The sequence below is a fragment of the Microcaecilia unicolor genome, chromosome 2, assembly GCF_901765095.1.
Source record: "Microcaecilia unicolor chromosome 2, aMicUni1.1, whole genome shotgun sequence".
Classification (NCBI taxonomy): Eukaryota; Metazoa; Chordata; class Amphibia; order Gymnophiona; family Siphonopidae; genus Microcaecilia; species Microcaecilia unicolor.
The window spans coordinates 317,261,110-317,280,570 of record NC_044032.1 but is presented as its reverse complement, the minus strand read 5'-3'; the positions used below and the strand labels follow the sequence as shown (position 1 = coordinate 317,280,570).

General features: G+C 47.9%; 1 protein-coding gene across 4 annotated transcripts in view; it reads left to right on the top strand.

Annotated features, from left to right (window-relative positions):
* Positions 1-19,461, top strand: part of SLC44A1 (solute carrier family 44 member 1) — an 851,962-nt gene that overhangs the window by 240,550 nt on the left and 591,951 nt on the right. For all 4 annotated transcript variants that reach the window (XR_003941047.1, XR_003941046.1, XM_030194328.1 and 1 more), the window contains exon 3: positions 6,681-6,823. Coding sequence is in view for 2 of the 4 variants with exons in the window: in XM_030194328.1 (XP_030050188.1) it covers positions 6,681-6,823 (143 nt within the window). In the remaining 2 variants the exon portion in view is untranslated. The remainder of the gene's footprint in view (positions 1-6,680; positions 6,824-19,461) is intronic.

Below are 19,461 nucleotides of genomic sequence, written 5' to 3'. Positions count from 1 at the left end.
AAGGTCCCGAGCGGATTCAAGAAGTGTGGTCGGTGCGGCCGGCAGATCTCGCAAACCGATACTCATGCTTGGTGCCTCCAGTGCCTTGGGCCGGAGCATAATACCAAGACGTGCACCTTGTGTCTCGGCTTGTGGAAGCAGACACAGGTGGCGAGGCAAGTTCTTCGGGACCGTCTTTTTGGAACTTGCGCCGGCCCCTCAACGTCAACGGCATCGGTGTAGACGGCCGGATCTTCGGTACCGGTACCGATGTCGACGAAATCGGCACCGACGATGGCACCGACCCCAGGAGTACAGGTACCGTTGGCCTGCCGGCAATCGGCCCCGGCTACTCCCTCTACCCAGGGCCATCGGGACCGAACCCTGTCAGACCCGATCCCTCGAGGCCGGGGGGGGTTCTACCTCTTCTTCATCTCTGCCACCGAGCGCCGATGACGGGCACTGAAAGAAAACCAAAAAGCACCGTCATCGGTCGCCCACAGCACACGGGACTACCAGCTGCGGCGCCTCCAGAGATGATTCGACGCCGAGGAAGCGGCAGTGCCGAGAGGAGCGTTCCTCCTCGGTTGAAGAGGTGTCGCTGCGTCAGTCCATGGGTGCTTCGGTACAGTCTCCTGGACCCGAGCAGCTTCCGGCACAGACGCCCACACCGGCCCCCCTGCCTTTCCCGACAGTGGGCCTTGATGAGTGCCTCCGAGCCATCCTTCCAGGGATTCTGGAAGGGCTGATGCGCCAGGCTTTGCCGGCACCGGGGGTGCTTGCGCCCCCGGCGCCGTTGATGGAGGCGCCGGTGTGCTCTAGCCCGATGCCGAGGCCTTCCGACACCGACGCCGCTTGCGGTACCGGTGTCGACCGCCACGCAGGTGGAATCCCCGTCGACGTCGATGGAGGGAGCTTCATCCCCGCCGGCGCGGGAGTTCACCGCTCGACGCCATCATCGAGGACATGGTTCCTCGCAGTCGATACAGGCCCGGTTCAGGTCTGAGCTGCAAGAGCTCATGTCCGACACCGAGGAAGAGGCCTCGTGGGGGGAGGAGGAGGACCCCAGATATTTCTCCTCAGAGGAGTCTGAGGGCCTTCCCTCCGACCCCACTCCTTCACCAGAGAGGAAGCTCTCGCCCTCTGAGAGCCTCTCCTTTGCCTCCTTCGTCAGGGATATGTCTATTTGCATTCCCTTCCCCGTGGTCTCTGTGGTGAGCCGAGGGCTTAGATGCTTGAGGTCCTCGACTATCCATCACCACCTAGAGAGTCTTCCACGGTGCCGTTGCACAATGTCCTCAAAGAGACACTGCTTCGAAACTGGCTGAAGCCCTTATCTAACCCCACCATCCCCAAGAAAGCGGAGTCCCAATACAGGATCCACTCTGACCCAGAGTTGATGCGGCCCCAATTGCCTCATGACAATTGCCTCGTGGACTCTGCTCTCAAGAGGGCACGGAGTTCGAGGGATACTGCCTCGGCGCCCCCGGGGTGGGAGTCTCGCACTCTGGACTCGTTTGGGAGGAAGGCCTACCAATCTTCCATGCTCGTGACCCGCATCCAGTCATACCAGCTCTACACAATGTGAAGCAACTGGCGGACCTGGTCGACAAGCTCCCTCCGGAGCAGTCCAGGCCCTTTCAGGAAGTGGTCAGGCAGCTGAAGGCGTGCAGAAAGTTCCTGTCCAGGGGTATCTATGACACCTGTGATGTGGCATCTCGAGCTGCGGCCCAAGGTATAGTGATGCACAGACTCTCCTGGCTGCGTGCCTCTGACCTGGATAACCGCACCCAGCAACGACTGGTGGATGTCCCTTGCCGGGGGGATAACATCTTTGGCGAGAAGGTCGAGCAGTTGGTGGACCAACTACACCAGCGGGAAACCGCTCTCGACAAGCTCTCCCACTGGGCGCCTTCAGCATCCACCTCAGCAGGTGGACGTTTTTCCCGGGCCAGGCAGGCTGCGCCCTACGCCTACAACAAGCGTAGGTACACCCAGCCGGCCCGAAGGCCTCCTCAGGCACAGGGACAGTCCCAGCGCGCTCGTTCCCGTCAACAGCGTGCGCCTAAGCAGCCCCCTGCACCTCCACAGCAAAAGCCGGGGACGGGCTTTTGACTGGATCCATGGGAACATAGCCGCCATCAAAGTGTCCATACCGGACGACCTGCCGGTCGGGGGGGAGGTTGAAAGTTTTTCACCAAAGGTGGCCTCTGATAACCTCCGACCAGTGGGTTCTCCAAATAGTGCGGTGCGGATACGCCCTGAATTTGGCCTCCACTCCACCAAATTGTCCTCCGGGAGCCCAATCCTTCAGCTCCCATCACAAGCTCCCATCCTCTGCAAGTACCTACTTGCAGAGGAACTCTCCGCCCTTCTCAGCGCCAATGCGGTCGAGCCCGTGCCACCCGGGCAGGAAGGGCAGGGATTCTATTCCAGGTACTTCCTTGTGGAAAAGAAAACGGGGGATGCACCCCATCCTAGACCTGAGAGGCCTGAACAAATACCTGGTCAAAGAGAAGTTCAGGATGCTTTCCTTAGGCACCCTTCTACCAATGATTCAGAAAGACGATTAGCTATGTTCCCTGGATTTAAAGGACGCTTACACTCACATCCCGATACTGCCAGCTCACAGACAGTATGTCCGATTCCGTCTGGGGACACGGCACTTTCAGTATTGTGTGCTGCCCTTTGGGCTCGCCTCTGCACCATGGGTATTCACGAAGTGTCGCGTGGTGGTTGCGGCGTATCTACGCAAGCTGGGAGTGCATGTGTTCCCGTATCTCGACGATTTGCTGGTCAAGAGCACCTCAGAGGCAGGAGCTCTTCGGTCCATGCAGTGTACTATCCACCTTCTGGAGCTGCTAGGGTTTCTGATAAATTACCTGAAGTCCCATCTCCAGCCAGTGCAATCTCTGGAATTCATAGGAGCGCTGCTGAATTCTCAGACGGCTCAGGCCTTCCTTCCCGAAGCAAGGGCGCAGAACCTTCTATCCCTTGCCTCTCAGACCAGAGCATCTCAGCAGGTCACAGCTCGGCAGATGTTGAGACTCCTGGGTCATATGGCCTCCACGGTTCATGTGACTCCCATGGCTCGCCTTCACATGAGATCTGCTCAATGGACCCTAGCTTCCCAGTGGTGTCAAGCTACCGGGAATCTAGAGGATGTCATCTGTCTGTCCATCAGTTGCCGCAATTCGCTGCACTGGTGGACCATTCGGACCAATTTGACCCTGGGACGTCCATTCCAAATTCCGCAGCCCACGAAAGTGCTGACGACGGATGCATCTCGCCTGGGGTCTGTGGAGCTCCGAGCGGTCTGGAACGCGCTGAAGGCCTTCAGAGATTGGCTGTCCTACCAAATCATCCAAATTCGGACAGACAATCAGGTTGCAATGTATTACATCAACAAGCAGGGGGGCACCGGATCTCGCCCCCTGTGTCAGGAAGCCGTCGGGATGTGGCGTTGGGCTTGCCAGTTGGCATGCTTCTCCAAGCCACATACCTGGCAGGCGTAAACAACAGTCTGGCCGACAGACTGAGCAGAGTCATGCAACCGCACGAGTGGTCGCTCCATTCCAGAGTGGTACGCAAGATCTTCTGAGAGTGGGGCACTCCTTCGGTAGACCTTTTCGCCTCTCAGACTAACCACAAGCTGCCTCTGTTCTGTTCCAGACTACAGGCACATGGCAGACTGGCGTTGGATGCCTTTCTCCTCCATTGGGGGACCGGCCTCCTGTATGCTTATCCTCCTATACCTTTGGTGGGGAAGACCTTACTGAAACTCATGCAAGACCATGGCACCATGATTCTGATAGCGCCTTTTTGGCCCCGTCAGATCTGGTTCCCTCTACTTCTGGAGTTGTGCTCCGAAGAAACGTGGAGATTGGAGTATTTTCCGACTCTCATTTCGCAGAATGACGGAGCGCTTCTGCACCCCAACCTTCAGTCTCTGGCTCTCACGACCTGGATGTTGAGGGCGTAGACTTTGCTTCGTTGGGTCTGTCTGAGGGTGTCTCCTGCTTGCCTCTAGAAAGGATTCTACTAAAAAGAGTTACTTTTTTAAGTGGAGGAGGTTTGTCGTTTGGTGTGAGAGCAAGGCCCTAGAACCTCGCTCTTGTCCTGCACAGAACCTGCTTGGATACCTTCTGCACTTATCAGAGTCTGGCCTCAAGACCAACTCAGTAAGGAATCACCTTAGTGCGATTAGTGCTTACCATTATCGTGTAGAGGGTAAAGCCATCTCTGGAGAGCCTTTAGTCGTTCGATTCATGAGAGGCTTGCTTTTGTCAAGGCCCCCTGTCAAGCCTCTTGCAGTGTCATGGGATCTCAATGTCGTCCTCACCCAGCTGATGAAACCTTCTTTTGAGCCACTGAATTCCTGCCATCTGAAGTACTTGACCTGGAAGGTCATTTTCTTAGTGGCAGTTACTTCAGCTCGTAGAGTCAGTGAGCTGCAAGCCCTGGTAGCTCATGCTCCTTATACAAAATTTCAACATAACAGTAGTACTCCGCACTCACCCTAAGTTCCTGCCAAAGGTGGTGTCGGAGTTCCATCTTAACCAGTCAATTGTCTTGCCAACATTCTTTCCCAGACCGCATATCCGCATATCCGCCCTGCAAGCGAGCGTTGGCCTTCTATCTGGAGCGGACACAGCCCCACAGACAGTCCGCCCAATTGTTTATTTCTTTTGACCCCAATAGGAAGGGGGTCGCTGTCGGGAGACGCACCATCTCCAATTGGCTAGCAGATTGCATTTCCTTCACTTATGCCCAGGCTGGGCTGGCTCTCAAGGGTCATGTCACGGCTCATAGTGTTAGAGCCATGGCAGCGTCAGTGGCCCACTTGAAGTCAGCCACTATTGAAGAGATTTGCAGGGCTGCGATGTGGTCATCTGTCCACACATTCATATCACATTACTGCCTCCAGCAGGATACCCGACGCGACAGTCGGTTCGGGCAGTCGGTGCTGCAGAATCTGTTTGGGGTTTGAATCCAACTCCACCCTCCAGGACCCGATTTTGTTCTGTTCAGGCTGCACTCTCAGTTAGTTGTTCTTCGTAGGTCAATTTCTGTTATGCCCTCGCTGTTGCGAGGTTCAATTGACCTGGGTTCTTGTTTTGAGTGAGCCTGAGAGCTAGGGATACCCCAGTCGTGAGAACAAGCAGCCTGCTTGTCCTCGGAGAAAGCGAATGATACATACCTGTAGCAGGTGTTCTCCGAGGACAGCAGGCTGATTGTTCTCACCTACCCTCCCTCCTCCCCTTTGGAGTTGCGTTTTTACTCATTCCTTTGCTTGTCATTCAACTGAGCGGGAACGGTCGCGCACGGGCGGGAAGACGGCCGCGCATGCGCGTTGGGCGTGCTCTGCGTGCGGGACTGCCCGCGAAGTTTTGTTCCGGTTGGTGGGGGCTGCCGTGGACGTCAACCCAGTCGTGAGAACAATCAGCCTGCTGTCCTCGGAGAACACCTGCTACAGGTATGTATCATTCGCTAACAGATGCCTACTAGCAACCATCTTTCCTATTGTGGCCCAGCATATCACCTTGTTTTGCCTGAATTCTGTTGCATAAGACGGCATCCCAGACTGGGTGTGACTCCCACATGGGGTAACAAAATCTGTGTGATCTGGGTGAGAGTTTTTCTATCAGCACTTTTCTATAATTAAACCTGCATGGGTTTCACAGAATGCAGAGGATGATATCAACATTGGCTGTGATGCTGTAGGAAGGTCTGAAGCAGCAGCATGGAAGGAAAAGTTGCATGATTTCTGTGGCCAAGGTGATGGGGATTGTGACCATAGAATATTTGATGAGCACTAGCATCAAACTTAACTCCAATGTGCGCTCTGGGTTACATTGATTTGATTAGCAGTACTAGTTCCTTTTATTATATGACAGTTCTGAGCCACTTTGCAAACTGCATCATGAAACATTTTCAGCATTTTATGTGGGCTTTCATTTGCCATCTTTCATTTTCACTGTCAGTGAGGTGTGAATACCAGCTGAAGAAAATCTAGAATTGGTGCATGAGGGAAGTATTTATCACATGATGATTAAAAGGTTGTAATTTAGAGATTTGCATGACTGGTCTCACAGGAATGGAGGAATAACCTAGTGGTTAAAGAACTAGAAAAGCCAGATTTAAGTCTCACTTGTGCTCCTTGTGATTGCGGGCAAGATACTTCATCCTCCAATCCCTCAGGTGCAATTTATATTGTAAGCCCTTTTGGGGAGGGACCTAACAATTGTATCAAAATATGAGGGGCTATATTCCAGACCAGTGCTGTCTCTAGTACCTTAGTAGGGGGTGGGTATTGTTTTGCTAATCTTTTGTGTTTGCCATTGTTTGAAATGTTTGTTGATTAACTTGATACCTGATAGAATGTAAATGATTTTAAATAAGTAAACAACTGGTTGAATAGCTAGGGCAATATATTCTGCCATCATTAACTGGAAGACCTGATGATACTTCTCTGCCCCCTATTCCTGAACAAAGCATCCTGGGCTTATTAATACCATCGACAAGGTTTATAGTACAATCTTGGGTGGCAGGGTATAGACCTGATTTAACCAGGAATTGTTTTTCCCAGTAAGCTCAGATTGGGAGAAAATTCTTGATAAAGCTGATCTTTCTTTAAAATAAAATAAGTCTCTTTGGCCTCATGACCATTAACCATGGCTTTTTTTTTTTTTTTGCTTTAGGGATTTATTTGTGGTTTTTCAATAGTCACAGGAGCAGCCTCAAGACTGGTGTCTGGCTATGACAGCTATGGCAATATTTGTGGACAAAAGAATACAAAAATAGAAGACAATATCAACAGCGGCCTGGATCATACCAACCGCAAGTGAGTAAAACTGTGCTGGAATCTAAAATAGATAACTTTAGTGGTTCACTGGTTCAGTGATTGGAACTTGCAAGGGCGTTATTTTTTTTTTTCAGGTCCAGCTGCACTAACTAAATATATTTCTACACTCACTAGACTTGCTTACTTCTGAGATTGAGGGTTACTGTTTTCTTTGATACATATGATACGCCCATCCAGCAAGTGCTACCGGCAAGCTAGGGTGAAGGAAACCAGGTGATGTTGATGGCACCTGCTTACACATATAGTAATTTCTAGTACTCTCTTTTTGGATTTATCTCATGCCTTTTTCAGTAGTACGGTAGATAGAGACAAGTTACATTCAGGTGCAATAGGTATTTTCCAGTCTATGGAGGGCTTACAATTTGAGTTTGCAGTGGAGGATAGGGCCAGCCTAAGAGTATCTGACACCCTAAGTGATCCTACAGCCAGGCACCCCCTCCCTTCCCAAGGGTAACTGAAGGCCTTCCACTTCATGTCCAGCATCTCCCCTTCCTTTCTAGTGGAACAATTTGGTAGGCAGCAGTACTTAAACAAGACTCAGCATGGCTGGCACAGGGGTTTGAGCTAGTTACAGAGACAGGGTGGGATGCTGTAGGCCTTGTGCCTTGTTGAGTGATCAAGACCATGTATAACTGTGATGAGTCTTGTTTAGTGTTGTTGACTGCATAGCTGGCTATCCTCCAGTCTTGTAAATAATTTTGCAAAATGTTCTACTTTTCTCTCAGGTTTTTTTCTCTCCTGTTCCTCCTCACTGCCATTTTCCCATTGTTCTTCATTGTATCGTTTATCATTTATTCATTTTACTATACCGTTTCAAATTGTGGTTACAAAACAAAAACTGTTTACATGGTAATATAAAATCATAATAAATCAATCATAAAAGAACTCCATTGTACCTCATAGGAACATAAATGAGGGGATGTAACAATTCTTTTAAGAGGAGGAAAGACTGAAGAGGTTAGGGCTCTTCAGCTTGGAAAAGATGACTGGGGGTGGGGTGGGAGGGAGGAGATGGAGGATAAGACAGAGGCCTATAAATTCCTGAATGGAGTAGAACTGCTAAACAAGAATTGATTGTTTACTCTTTAAGCGTACAATGACTAGGAGACACACTAAGAAATTACAAATATATAGGAGATAATTTTTTCACTGTGCATGTTTCATTTCTGGAACTTGTTGCCAGAGGATGTAGTAAATGCTGTTGGTGTAGCTGGATTCAGAAAGGATTTGTATACATGATTAAGGTAAACCCAGGGAAAACCACTGTATAGTTCTGAGGGTAAGTGGCATGGAACGACAGTGGGTGGGAGAGTGCTATTTTTCCTCTTCAGGGGGAAAGCGAGGTGGTGTAGCCATTCCATTTACCCTGGTTGCCCATGAATTACCTGGTACAACAGTTCTATCTCTGTGCATCAGTATGATGCACAATTCTTTACTCGTCTTGAAGCCCTAGGCCTGCAATATTTGGATGCACCCTGGATAATGGTAGGGAAATTTAATCAAGTCCTTGACCCTACTATAGATAGATCTTCCACTCATGAGCTTCTGACTGTTTGTGTGTGTGTGGGTGGGGGGAGGGGGGTTGGGAAGGTGCTTCCCTTTCTATATAAAACTCTTAACCTTCTAGACTCTTGGCGCTCGTTAAACCCAACCACCTGCGATTACACGCATCTATCTAGGGTCCATCATTCTTGGTCCTGATTACACTATATTTGTGCCATAATCTTTGTTTTTTTTTCTAGGTACGTCAGGTGACCATCGGACCCATGGAGGTTTCCGATCACACTAAGGAGACCAGGTGCTGTGGAGGACTTGCAGCCCATCTGCATATCCTCACAACCTTCTCCAGGGTGACTCCCAGGTCCACCCCTATCTACTCAGGGCCATCTCTCCAGGTTCCTAGTGCTTCCACCAGCTGCCTTCCAGATGCTGTGGAGGACTTGTAGCCCAACTGCATATTCTCACAGCCTTCTCTGGGGTGACTCTTAGGTCCACCCAGGACCTTCTCTACAGGTTCTGCATGCCAAAATATTTTCTCTATACTCTTTGTATTTTCTCTCTGCTATTTCTTATGGCTGCAGTACAATTTCTCTTCTTGGTAGTGTCCCTTTCCAGTCTCTTTCTCCAGTAGAAACCACTGCCTACCACAGGAACACATTGCCCACCTTCTGTTTTCATCATCTTCTGTCTTCTCCCTTCTTCTCAGCTCTCATCCTTCAACATTTCCTTCCTTTCATTGAACCATCTCCATTCTGTCTGAGTACATCTCGTCTTCGTTGCTGACATCAAGCCTCTCCTACTCTCTTCCGTACTCTCTTGCTCCTCCTGCTGGGGATATCAATCCCAATCCTGGTCCTCCACATCAGCTCTCATCCTGTTCATGCAGGTCACACTGTGAAGTCTCCAATCTAATTTCTGTTCCTCTCCTCTCCCCTTCTTCTCTGCCTTTCTCATGTGCTCTGTGGACTGCTCGCTCTGTCTGCAACAAACTTTTTCTTACATCCACAACTTCTTTATCTCTCGTACTCTGCATCTGCTTACCCGAACTGAGACTTCGCTTTGCCCTGAAGACTCTGCGTCAGCTGCAGCCCTGTGTCATGGAGGTTACCTTTTCTCCCATACTCCTTGTCCGGTTGGCCGCGGAGGTGGTGTTGGGCTACTACTCTCACCCTCTTGTAGATTTCAACCTCCTCTTCCACCTCAGTCTCACTGCTTTTCTTCCTTTGAAGTCCACTCCATCCGTCTATTCACTCCTCTATGAGTAGCAGTCATTTGTTGACCCCCTGATAAGTCCCTTTCTTCCTTTCTTACCGACTTTGACAACTGGCTTTTCTTCTTTCTTGAACCTTCATCTCCTTCCCTCCTTCTTGGGAATTTTAACATTCATGCTAATGATCCCTCTGACTCTTGCTTTAACATCCTCTTTTAATCTTCAGCTTTTCTCCACTACCCGTACTCACCAGAATGGCCACTGTCTTGATCTTATCTTCTCCAACTGTTCATTCTCCAGTTTCTGCGACTCAGCTCTTCCCCACTCTGATGACCATCATCTGATTAACTTTCACACTTAAACACCCTCTCCCCAGTCCCATCCAGTCTCCACCAATACATTTAGGAAGGCTGTTGACCCTTCTATGTCCTCCAGTGTTTCAAACCTTTTCAACCACTATGTTATCCAAGTCTGCCAATGAGGCTGTCTCTTCCTATAATACTATTCGCTCCTCTTCTCTGGATACTCATGTTCCTCCCATTCTCTGTTCTGTAAGGTGTACCAAACTTCAGCCTTGGCTGACCTCTAGAATCCGCTACCTATCTGCCGAACGCCTTTGGCTGAAATCCTGTGCCCATTCTGACTTCATACATTTTTAATTCTTGCTGACGACCTTCCAGTCTGCTCTCTCACTTGCCAAACAGGACTACTACATCCAGTTGACAAACTGTCTTGGCTCAAACCTTTGAATTCTCTTTGCCACACTGAATTTTCTCCTCAAAGTGCCTTCACTTTCTCCCCAGACTCTGGCTGAGTACTTTCATGATAAGGTTCACAAGATTAATCTTGAATCTCAATGAAGTCACCTCCACCTCTCCTTCCCTCAGTCTATTCTCTGAACCCTCTTCCAACCCCTGCCTCCTTTTCTTCCTTTTTCTGATATCACTGAAAAGGAAACTGCACATTTTCTTTCCTCCTCAAAACTAACTACCTGTTCTCTGATGCTATTCCCACCCATCTAGTTAGCACTATCTCTCCTACTGTCATTCCTTCTATCTGTCATATCCTGAATCTTTCACTTTCTACTGTAACTGTTCCTGATGCCTTCAAGCATGCTGTAGTTACACCACTTCTCAAAAAACCTTAATTGGTCCTTCCAACTGTCGCCCCATCTCCCTCCTTCCTTTTCTATCTGAGCTGCTTGAATGTGCTGCTTACTGCTGTTGTCTTGACTTTCTTTCATCTCAAGCTATTCTTGATCCACTTCAATCTGGCTTTTGCCCTCTTCTTTCAACTGAAACAGCTCTTGCTAAAGTGTCCAATGACCTGTTCCTGGCAGGATCCAAAGGTTTCTATTCTATCCTCATCCTTCTCGATCTATCTGCTGCTTTTGATACTGTTGATCACTACCTACTCTTTGATACGCTGTCCTCACTTGGATTTCAGGCCTCAGCTCTTTCCTCTTTTTATCTCTCCCATCGCGTTTTTAGTTTATACTCTGTTGGATCCTCCTCCACTTCTTTCCCTTCAGGGCTGTGTCTTGGGACCTCTTTTCTCCATCTGTACTTTTTCCCTTGGTTGTCTGATCTCCTTCCATGGTTTTTCAGTATAACCTTTATGCTGATGGCTCTATCTGCCTCTCCACACTCCTTGATATGCTGTCCTCACTTGGATTTCAGGGCTTTGTTCTTTCCTGGTTTTCTTCTTATCTCTCCCATCCATCGTACTTTTAGTGTATACTCTGGTGGATCCTCCTCCACTTCTATCCCACTATCAGTATGTGTGCCTCAGAGATCTGTCCTGGGACTTCTTCTTTTCACCATCTATACTTCTTCCCTTGGTACTGTGATCTCATCTCATCCCATGGTTTTCAGTATCACCTTTAAACTGATGACTCCCAGATCTACCTCTCCACACCAGAAATTTCAGCCGAAATCCAGGCCCAAGTATCAGCCTGCCAGTCTGACATTGCTGCCTGGATGTCTCACTGCTATCTGAAACTAAACATGTCCAAGACTGAGCTTCTTATCTATTCCCATAAACCAACCACTCCTCCTCCCCCATTCTCTATCTCTGTGGATAACACACTCGTCCTCCCTGTCTCATCAGCTCGTAACCTTGGGGTCATCTTTGACTCCTCTCTCTTTTTCTGGACGTATTCAACAGACTGCTAAAACCTGTCGTTTCTTTCTCTATAATATCACCAAAATTCATCCTTTCCTTTCTGAGCACAGTACCAAAAACCTCATCCACATTCTTATCACATCTTGTTTAGACTATTGCAACTTGCTTCTCACAGGTCTGCCACTAAGCTCTCTCCCCTTCAATCTGTTCAAAATTCTGCTGCACGACTTATATTCTGCCAGTGTCGCTATACTCATATTAGCCCTTTCCTCAAGTCACTTCATTGGCTCCTATCCGTTTCCGCATACTGTTCAAACTCCTCTATTGACTTACAAGTGCATTCAGTCTGCGGCTCCTCAATGCCTCTCCACTCTTATCTCTCCCTGCACGCCTCCCCAGGAACTCCATTCATTTGGTAAATCTCATTTATTTATTTACTAGTAAAAAAGGCCCGTTTCTGACAGAAATGAAACGGGCGCTAGCAAGGTTTTCCTCGGGGTGTGTATGTTTCAGAGAGTGTGTGTGAAAGTGACTGTGTGAGAGAGAGTGAATGTGTGAGTGTGTGTGTGACAGAGAGTGAGTGTGGATGCGAGTGTATGAGAGTGAGTGTGGGTATGAGTGTGTGAGAGAGAGTGTGTGTGAGACAGAGTGTGAGAGTATGTGTGCGATACATAGACTCTCTCTGAAACCGAGAGAGTGTATGAGATCGAGAGAGTGTTTGAGAGTGACTGTGTGACACATAGAGAGTGATTGTGATACAGTGTGAGACAGTGTGTGAGAGAGAGAAAGACACTGACTGTGAGAGAGAGAGAGAGTGTGTGTGTCTAACAGAGATACCTCCCCCTCCCCCCTTGTCTCAGGGCCACCTCCCCCCTCCCCCTCCCTCTCTGGTCTCAGGACTCCCTCCCTCTCTCCCCTCCCTTCTGGTCTCAGGACCCCCTCCCCGTCCCTGGTCTCAGGACCCCCTCCCAATGTCTCCCCTCTTTCTTTCTGCATCCTTCCATCCAGTGTCTCCTTCTTTTTCCATACCCTTCCATCCAGCGTCTTTCCTCTTTCTCTTCCCATCCTTCTACCCATCTACCCTCACTCCTGATCTTTCTATCTAATGTCTCTCTCCCCCTCCTTCTATCCAGTGTCTCTCTATCACTCGACCCTTTTCTGTTCAGTGTCCCTTCTCTTTCCATATCCTTCCAGTCTCCCCTTTCTCTCTGCATCCATTCATCCATCTCCCCCTTTCTCCCCATCCTTCCATCTGTTTTACCTCTTTCTCTCCCCATCCTTCCATCCGTCTGCCCCCCTCTCCCATCACAATCATTCTCTATGTGTCACACAGTCACTCTCAAACACTCTCTCGATCTCATACACTCTCTCAGTTTCACAGAGAGTCTATGTATCACACACATACTCTCACACTCTCTCTCACACACACTCGCTCTCTCTATCCCCTTCTTTCCCTCCAGGCCCGCCCACCACAGACCTGCCAATTCTCCCACGAAACTCGTGGCGCCAGCTCCCACTCCGGCAGAGGCTGCTACCAAACCAAAAACAGCTGTTTTTAAAAAGCAAGCGCGGCACCGCAGGCAGCCATCAGGCATTGGCTGTCGGCTGTGCAGCCGCTCCTCTCGCCTCTCACATCACTGCCCCTGGAGGATGACCCCGGAGGAGTGCAGCGACGTGAGAGGCGAGAGGAGCGGCTGCAGAGCCGACAGCCAATGCCTGATGGCTGCCTGCAGTGCCGTGCTTACTTTTTAAAAACAGCTGTTTTTGTAGCGGCTGCTGCAGCTGAACAGAAGCAGCAGTGGCCAAAAATGGGAGCTGGCGCTGTGTGTTTCGCGGGAGACTTGGTAGGTCTGTTTGGGGGTGGGCGGGCCTGGAGGGAAAGTGGCTGGGCCTGGGTGGCGACCTCGGGGGGGGGGGGGAGCAGTGGTGACCTCGGGGTGGAGGGGGGGAGCAATGGCAACCTTTGGGGGGGTGGAGGGGTGAGTGGCGGCGGCAGTGGCAATGACCCTGGGGGAGGGGTGTGGCAGCAGTGGCGGGGCCTCGTGCTGCTGCTGTAGTTCAGTTGGTCAGTGCTGCGTGTGACGTCAGCCTGGCTTCAGAGCCTAGCAGACCAACTCAGCCACGAACACAGGCAGCAAGACAGAACGTTGAAGGTGAGAATTATTATATAGGATTTATTTGTAGCATTTGTGTCCCACATTTTCCCACATATTTGCAGGCTCAATGTGGCTTACATTGTTCCGTAATGGTGATCACCAATACGGAAAAGAGAAATACATAATAGAATGGAGGTAACAGAGTAGGTTAGGTAGTCAAATAAAGAAAGTTCATTTTCATAATAAGTAATAAAAGGTATGGATTAAACTTCAATCGTAATAGATTAACTTAAACCATCAGGAATATTAAACTTCAATCATGATAGATTAGCTTGAACAATCAGGAATAAAGAGTTACGATTTGTGTAATTCTACTGTAAATTTTGTTACTGGTAGTTAGGATGGATCTTTGTGGTATGCCTTATTGAATAGGTTGGTTTTCAGTAATTTTAGGAAAATATTTATGTCGTGTGTTGTTTTTATGGATTTTGGTAATTCATTCCATATTTACGTGCCTATATAGGAGAAACTGGATGCATATGTTGATTTATATTTTAGTCCCTTGTAACTAGGGTAGTGGAGATTCATGAACGTACGTGATAATCTAGTAGAATTCCAGGTTGGTAGGTTTATAAGACTTGACATATACCCCGGAGCTTCACCATGTATGATCTTATGAACCAAAGTGCAGACCTTGAACGCAATGCGTTCTTTTAGTGGAAGCTAATGCAGTTTTTCTCTTAGGGATCCGGCGCTTTCGTATTTTGTTTTACCAAATATGAGTCTGGCTGCTGTGTTTTGTGCAGTTTGGAGTTTCTTGATGATTTGTTGTTTGCATCCGGCATAAATTGCATTGCAGTAGTCTAGTTGGCTTAGTACCATTGATTGTACCAGTCTACAGAATGTGTCCCTTGGGAAGAAAGGTTTAAATCTTTTGAGTTTTCACATTGAGTAAAACATTTTCTTTGTTGTATTTTTCGCGTGGCTTTCTAGTGTAAGGTTACAGTCAATTGTGACTCCTAAAAATTTCAGACTGTCCGAGATAGGAAGGGTAAAGTTTGGGGCACTTATAATAGAGGGTTTGTACATTGTAAACGGGCCCACTGTTCCAGTATGTGGGGGGAGGAAGCCGCCTCCCACGAATAGACAGATCTCCACAAATTGCCACCAGTGGATACTTTTATTCTTTTATTTTTCAAGTTAATGACAAACGCTTCAGTCCAGAGCCCTGGGTTAGGGCTTTCCCGGCAGGGCTGTTCTGCCTCTCTTAGTGTACAAGCCAGCAAAGACAGAGTCTCTGCCCTTTTCTTGAAGGGCTGCAATAGTCCTTTGAAAATCCCTCCTTTTCAAAGTCAGTAGCAAAATCAGTACTTGCCTCCAAGCAGGGTTTCCCCCTCCTGCCCAAACAAGTCTTTCAGATTCCACATAGTCCTTCCAAAATAATCAGGGTGCAGCTTGGGGGGAACTAGGCTTGTAACTCTTCCAGCAACCTCCCCCAACAGTCAGGGTTTCCCTACAGCAAACAGGTCTTCCAAAAGAAAACAGGCTTCATTCTTTAAGCAGGGTTTAACTCAAAATACCTTCCAGAACAAACCTTCAGGTGCTGCTCCCCCCAGGCTCTCATGCTCCCATTCCCTTCTGGTTTCTTCTCCCTGCTCAGCCTGATTAACCCCCTCTTCCATCCAATCCTCCTCCTGCATCTCACCCCACCCCTCCCTATTACAGGTGGGCAGCATGATATACTGATTGCGGGTCCAGGGGAACTGGGCTCCTTCATTCTCCCTCCCTCTTGTGGTCAGAGACGGTATATGGCCAGCTTGCCTATCCCCTGGGCTCTCACTGCTGGTACTGGAAATGCATTCTAGGAGATGTAGTTTAAGGTTTTGCTGCTTCATTCTATACATCTGGGATGTAGCCTTGTCACAACATTTTATGTTGTGATGAGAGGATGAGACATTGTGTTTTATCTGCATTGAGTTTTAGTTGGAATGCATCCGCCCATGAGTTCATAATTTGGAAGCTGTGTTTGATTTCTTTAGTGATTTCTGTTAGGTCATGTTTAAATGGGATATAGATCTTGACATAGTCTGCGTAAATAAAAGGATTGAGGCCCCCCTCCGAGGTACACCACCTTGCAGTGGTGGAGGGGCTTCTGTGTTTCAATGACTCAGAGGGCTATGCTGAAGAGTTACCCATATCAGACAGGCCTCTGAGGAGAAACCAAAGAGTGTCCCAAACTAGGGAGAGTGGAAAGATGGCGACCTGAAGCTCGTACACTCAACGGCCCAGCTGTCCTCTGAAGTTCTGTCTTTGTTTACTTGAAATTTCCTCTCTGCAACTGCAGTTACCTTAACTGAGAGGAAGGGAACAATCGGGGGTCAGCCGCCGATGGCCAGAGTTTTGTCCTCTGTGCAGCAAGTGTGGGACCGCTGCGCGATGAGCTGCCCACAGATGACTGGGTTGGTGAGTCCTTTGATTAGCACAGGTGAAGGAGCGTCAACGTTCTTGGACTTGGAAACAACTTCATTGCTCCCGAATCATTTAACCACCATGTCCAAAGGAGTGGAGGAGTGAGTTAGGAGTCCATGCTGAAACGGAAGTTGTTTACAGCTGAACCCGTGTCGGTGGTGCCATTCCTAAACCCGTAAGAGCTATCAGCTTGTTCGGCTCCCATGGAGGTTACATTGAATATCATCTGGAAGGCGTTCCAGGACCTAATGGTGTAGTAAATAACTTTGCTTCAGATATAATCTTATTAGTGAGAGAGAAAAATTGATACAGCAAATGAAGTTCTACAGGAGAAGGAAATGGTTAAGATTTTTAAAATGATAATAGACCAGAAATTTGAACAAAATGAATATTATTACAGATGATTAATATTGAGATTGTTGTTTTCCTAGAGTTCCGGGTATGACTTCTAAAAATTTCCTCAGAAATATTTCCTAAAAAATTTTGTTATTTTCCTTTGTAATGATTTTTCTTAGTAATATAAATTATTACTTAGTAATATTAATTCAAAATGAGTGAAGCCTGTGAAATTGGGATTACCTTAATCAGTGGGAATTGGAATAGAGACTCAAGTGTTCGCATTGTTAAATAATTTCTGGTTTTAAAAGAGAAAAAACGAAATTAGGTGTATTATTTTTACTAATATTGCACAATAAGTATGTTTCCAACGAAATAAATTGAATATACACTGTTTTGGGTTTGATGACCAATGTGGAATAATGATTCAGATAAATAATAACTGGGGATAATCAGGTTAATACCACATTTTTTTTTCTGTTTACTGTTGTTTAATTGATCTCCTTGTCTTGTTTCACTCTCCCTATTTTGTGGTCTAAGGAAGAGTATAGAATTACCTGATTGAAATAATTTTTGTGTATTACTTTCTCTGTATTTCTGGCAAGTTATTTTATTGCTTGTAAATTTGAATTCTTATAAATAAAAAAATAACAAAAGGATTGAGGCCTTGGTTGGATAGCGTTTTGGCTAAAGGTGTCATCATTAGGTTGAAAAGGGTCGGTGAGAGCGGTGATACTTGAGGTACTCCGCATTCTGGTTTCCATGGTGGTGATATTATCGAATTTGATGTTACTTGGTATGTTCTTATTGTTAGGAAGCCTTTGAACCAGTTAAGTACATTTCCTGAAATTCCGAAATATTCTAAAATATTTAGTAGTATTTTGTGATTTACCATGTCGAACGCGCTGGACATGTCAAATTGTAGGAGAGGTATGCTGTCACCAGTTGTGATTGCTTGCTTAAATTTGGTTAGGTACTATGGTTGGATCGAAATCCTGATTGAACTTCATGTAATATTGAGAACTTCTCTATATATAAAAGGCACCACCAACGTTCTATGAAGCCTCCAGCTGGAAGTGTGAAGGGGGAGAGATATCCGGTTTCCCCAGGAGTGTCTGCCCCGCCCTCGCTCTCTCTGTAACACAAACAGTGAAAGAAAAAATACAGCAAAGCACGAAATCAAATCGCTCTCTCTGTAACAGTGAAGGACTCAGAGGGGGGGGAGAGAGGGCAGAGGGCAGGGACACACACACTCCCACATGCACACAGAAGAAAACCTTGCTAGCCCCCCCGTTTCTTTTGCATCAGAAACGGAGCTTTTTTACTAGTATTTAAATAATCGGTAAGTTGTTTGGTTACCATACTTTCCATTAGTTTGACTGCCAAAGGGATGGATGCTACTGGGCGGTAGTTGGTTACGTCATTTGCTTTTTTCTTTGTGTCCTTGGGTATTGGTGTAAGTAATATATTTCCAAAGGTCACTATTCCATCCTCATCCTCCTCGACCTATCTGCCGCCTTTGACACCGTCAATCATAATTTACTTCTTGACACACTGTCCTCATTTGGGTTCCAGGGCTCTCCTGGTTCTCCTCGTATCTTTACCAACGCACATTCAGAGTATTTTCTAATGGCTCTTCTTCCACCCCCGTCCCGCTCTCTGTTGGGGTCCCTCAAGGATCTGTCCTTGGACCGCTTCTTTTCTCGATATACACCTCTTCCCTGGGCTCGTTGATCTCATCACATGGTTTCCAGTACCATCTCTATGCTGATGATACCCAGCTTTACCTCTCCACTCCCGACATCACAGTTGAAACCCAGGTCAAAGTTTCGGCCTGCCTTTCAGACATCGCTGCCTGGATGTCCAACCGGCATCTGAAACTGAACATGGCAAAGACTGAGCTCCTTGTCTTTCCACCCAAACCCTCTTCTCCTCTTCCCCCACTTTCTGTCTCTGTTGACAACGCCCTCATCCTCCCCGTCTCTTCAGCCCGCAATCTCGGAGTCATTTTTGACTCCTCCCTCTCCTTCTCTGCCCATATCCAGCAGACAGCTAAGACCTGTCACTTCTTCCTCTATAATATTAGCAAAATTTGCCCATTCCTCTCTGAACAGACCACCCGAACCCTCGTCCACTTGCTCGTTACCTCTCGTCTTGACTATTGCAACCTTCTCCCCGCTTAGCCACCTATCCCCCCTTCAATCTGTCCAAAATTCCGCCGCACGTCTTATCTACTGCGTGAACCGATACTCTCATATCACCCCTCTCCTCAAGTCGCTTCACTGGCTCCCGATCCGCTACCGTATACAGTTCAAGCTTCTCCTATTGACCTTCAAGTGCACTCAATCTGCAGCCCCCCATTACCTCTCTACCCTCCTCTCCCAATATGTTCCCACCCGTAACCTCCGCTCTCAGGACAAATCACTCCTTTCTGTACCCTTCTCCACCACCGCTAACTCCAGACTCCGCTCCTTCTGCCTCGCATCACCTTATGCCTGGAACAGACTTCCTGAGCCCATACGCCATGCGCCCTCCCTGCCCATTTTCAAGTCCTTACTCAAGGCCCATCTCTTCTCCCTCGCTTTTGGTGCCTAACCACCTTCCCATTCCTGATACCTACACTGACTACATAGTTTTTACCTTTAGATTGTAAGCTCTCTTGAGCAGGGACTGACCTTCCCCATGTTTAAACTTGTACAGCGCTGCGTAACCCTGGCAGCACTATAGAAATGCTAAGTAGTAGTAGTAGTAGTAATATATTTCCTTTATCATAAGGGAAAAGTCCATTTTGTAGCATGTGATTTAGGTGCTTCGTAAGGTCTGTTATGAAGCGTTGAGGGGCGGATCTTATTAGGTTGTTAGGACATGTGTCGAGCTTGCAG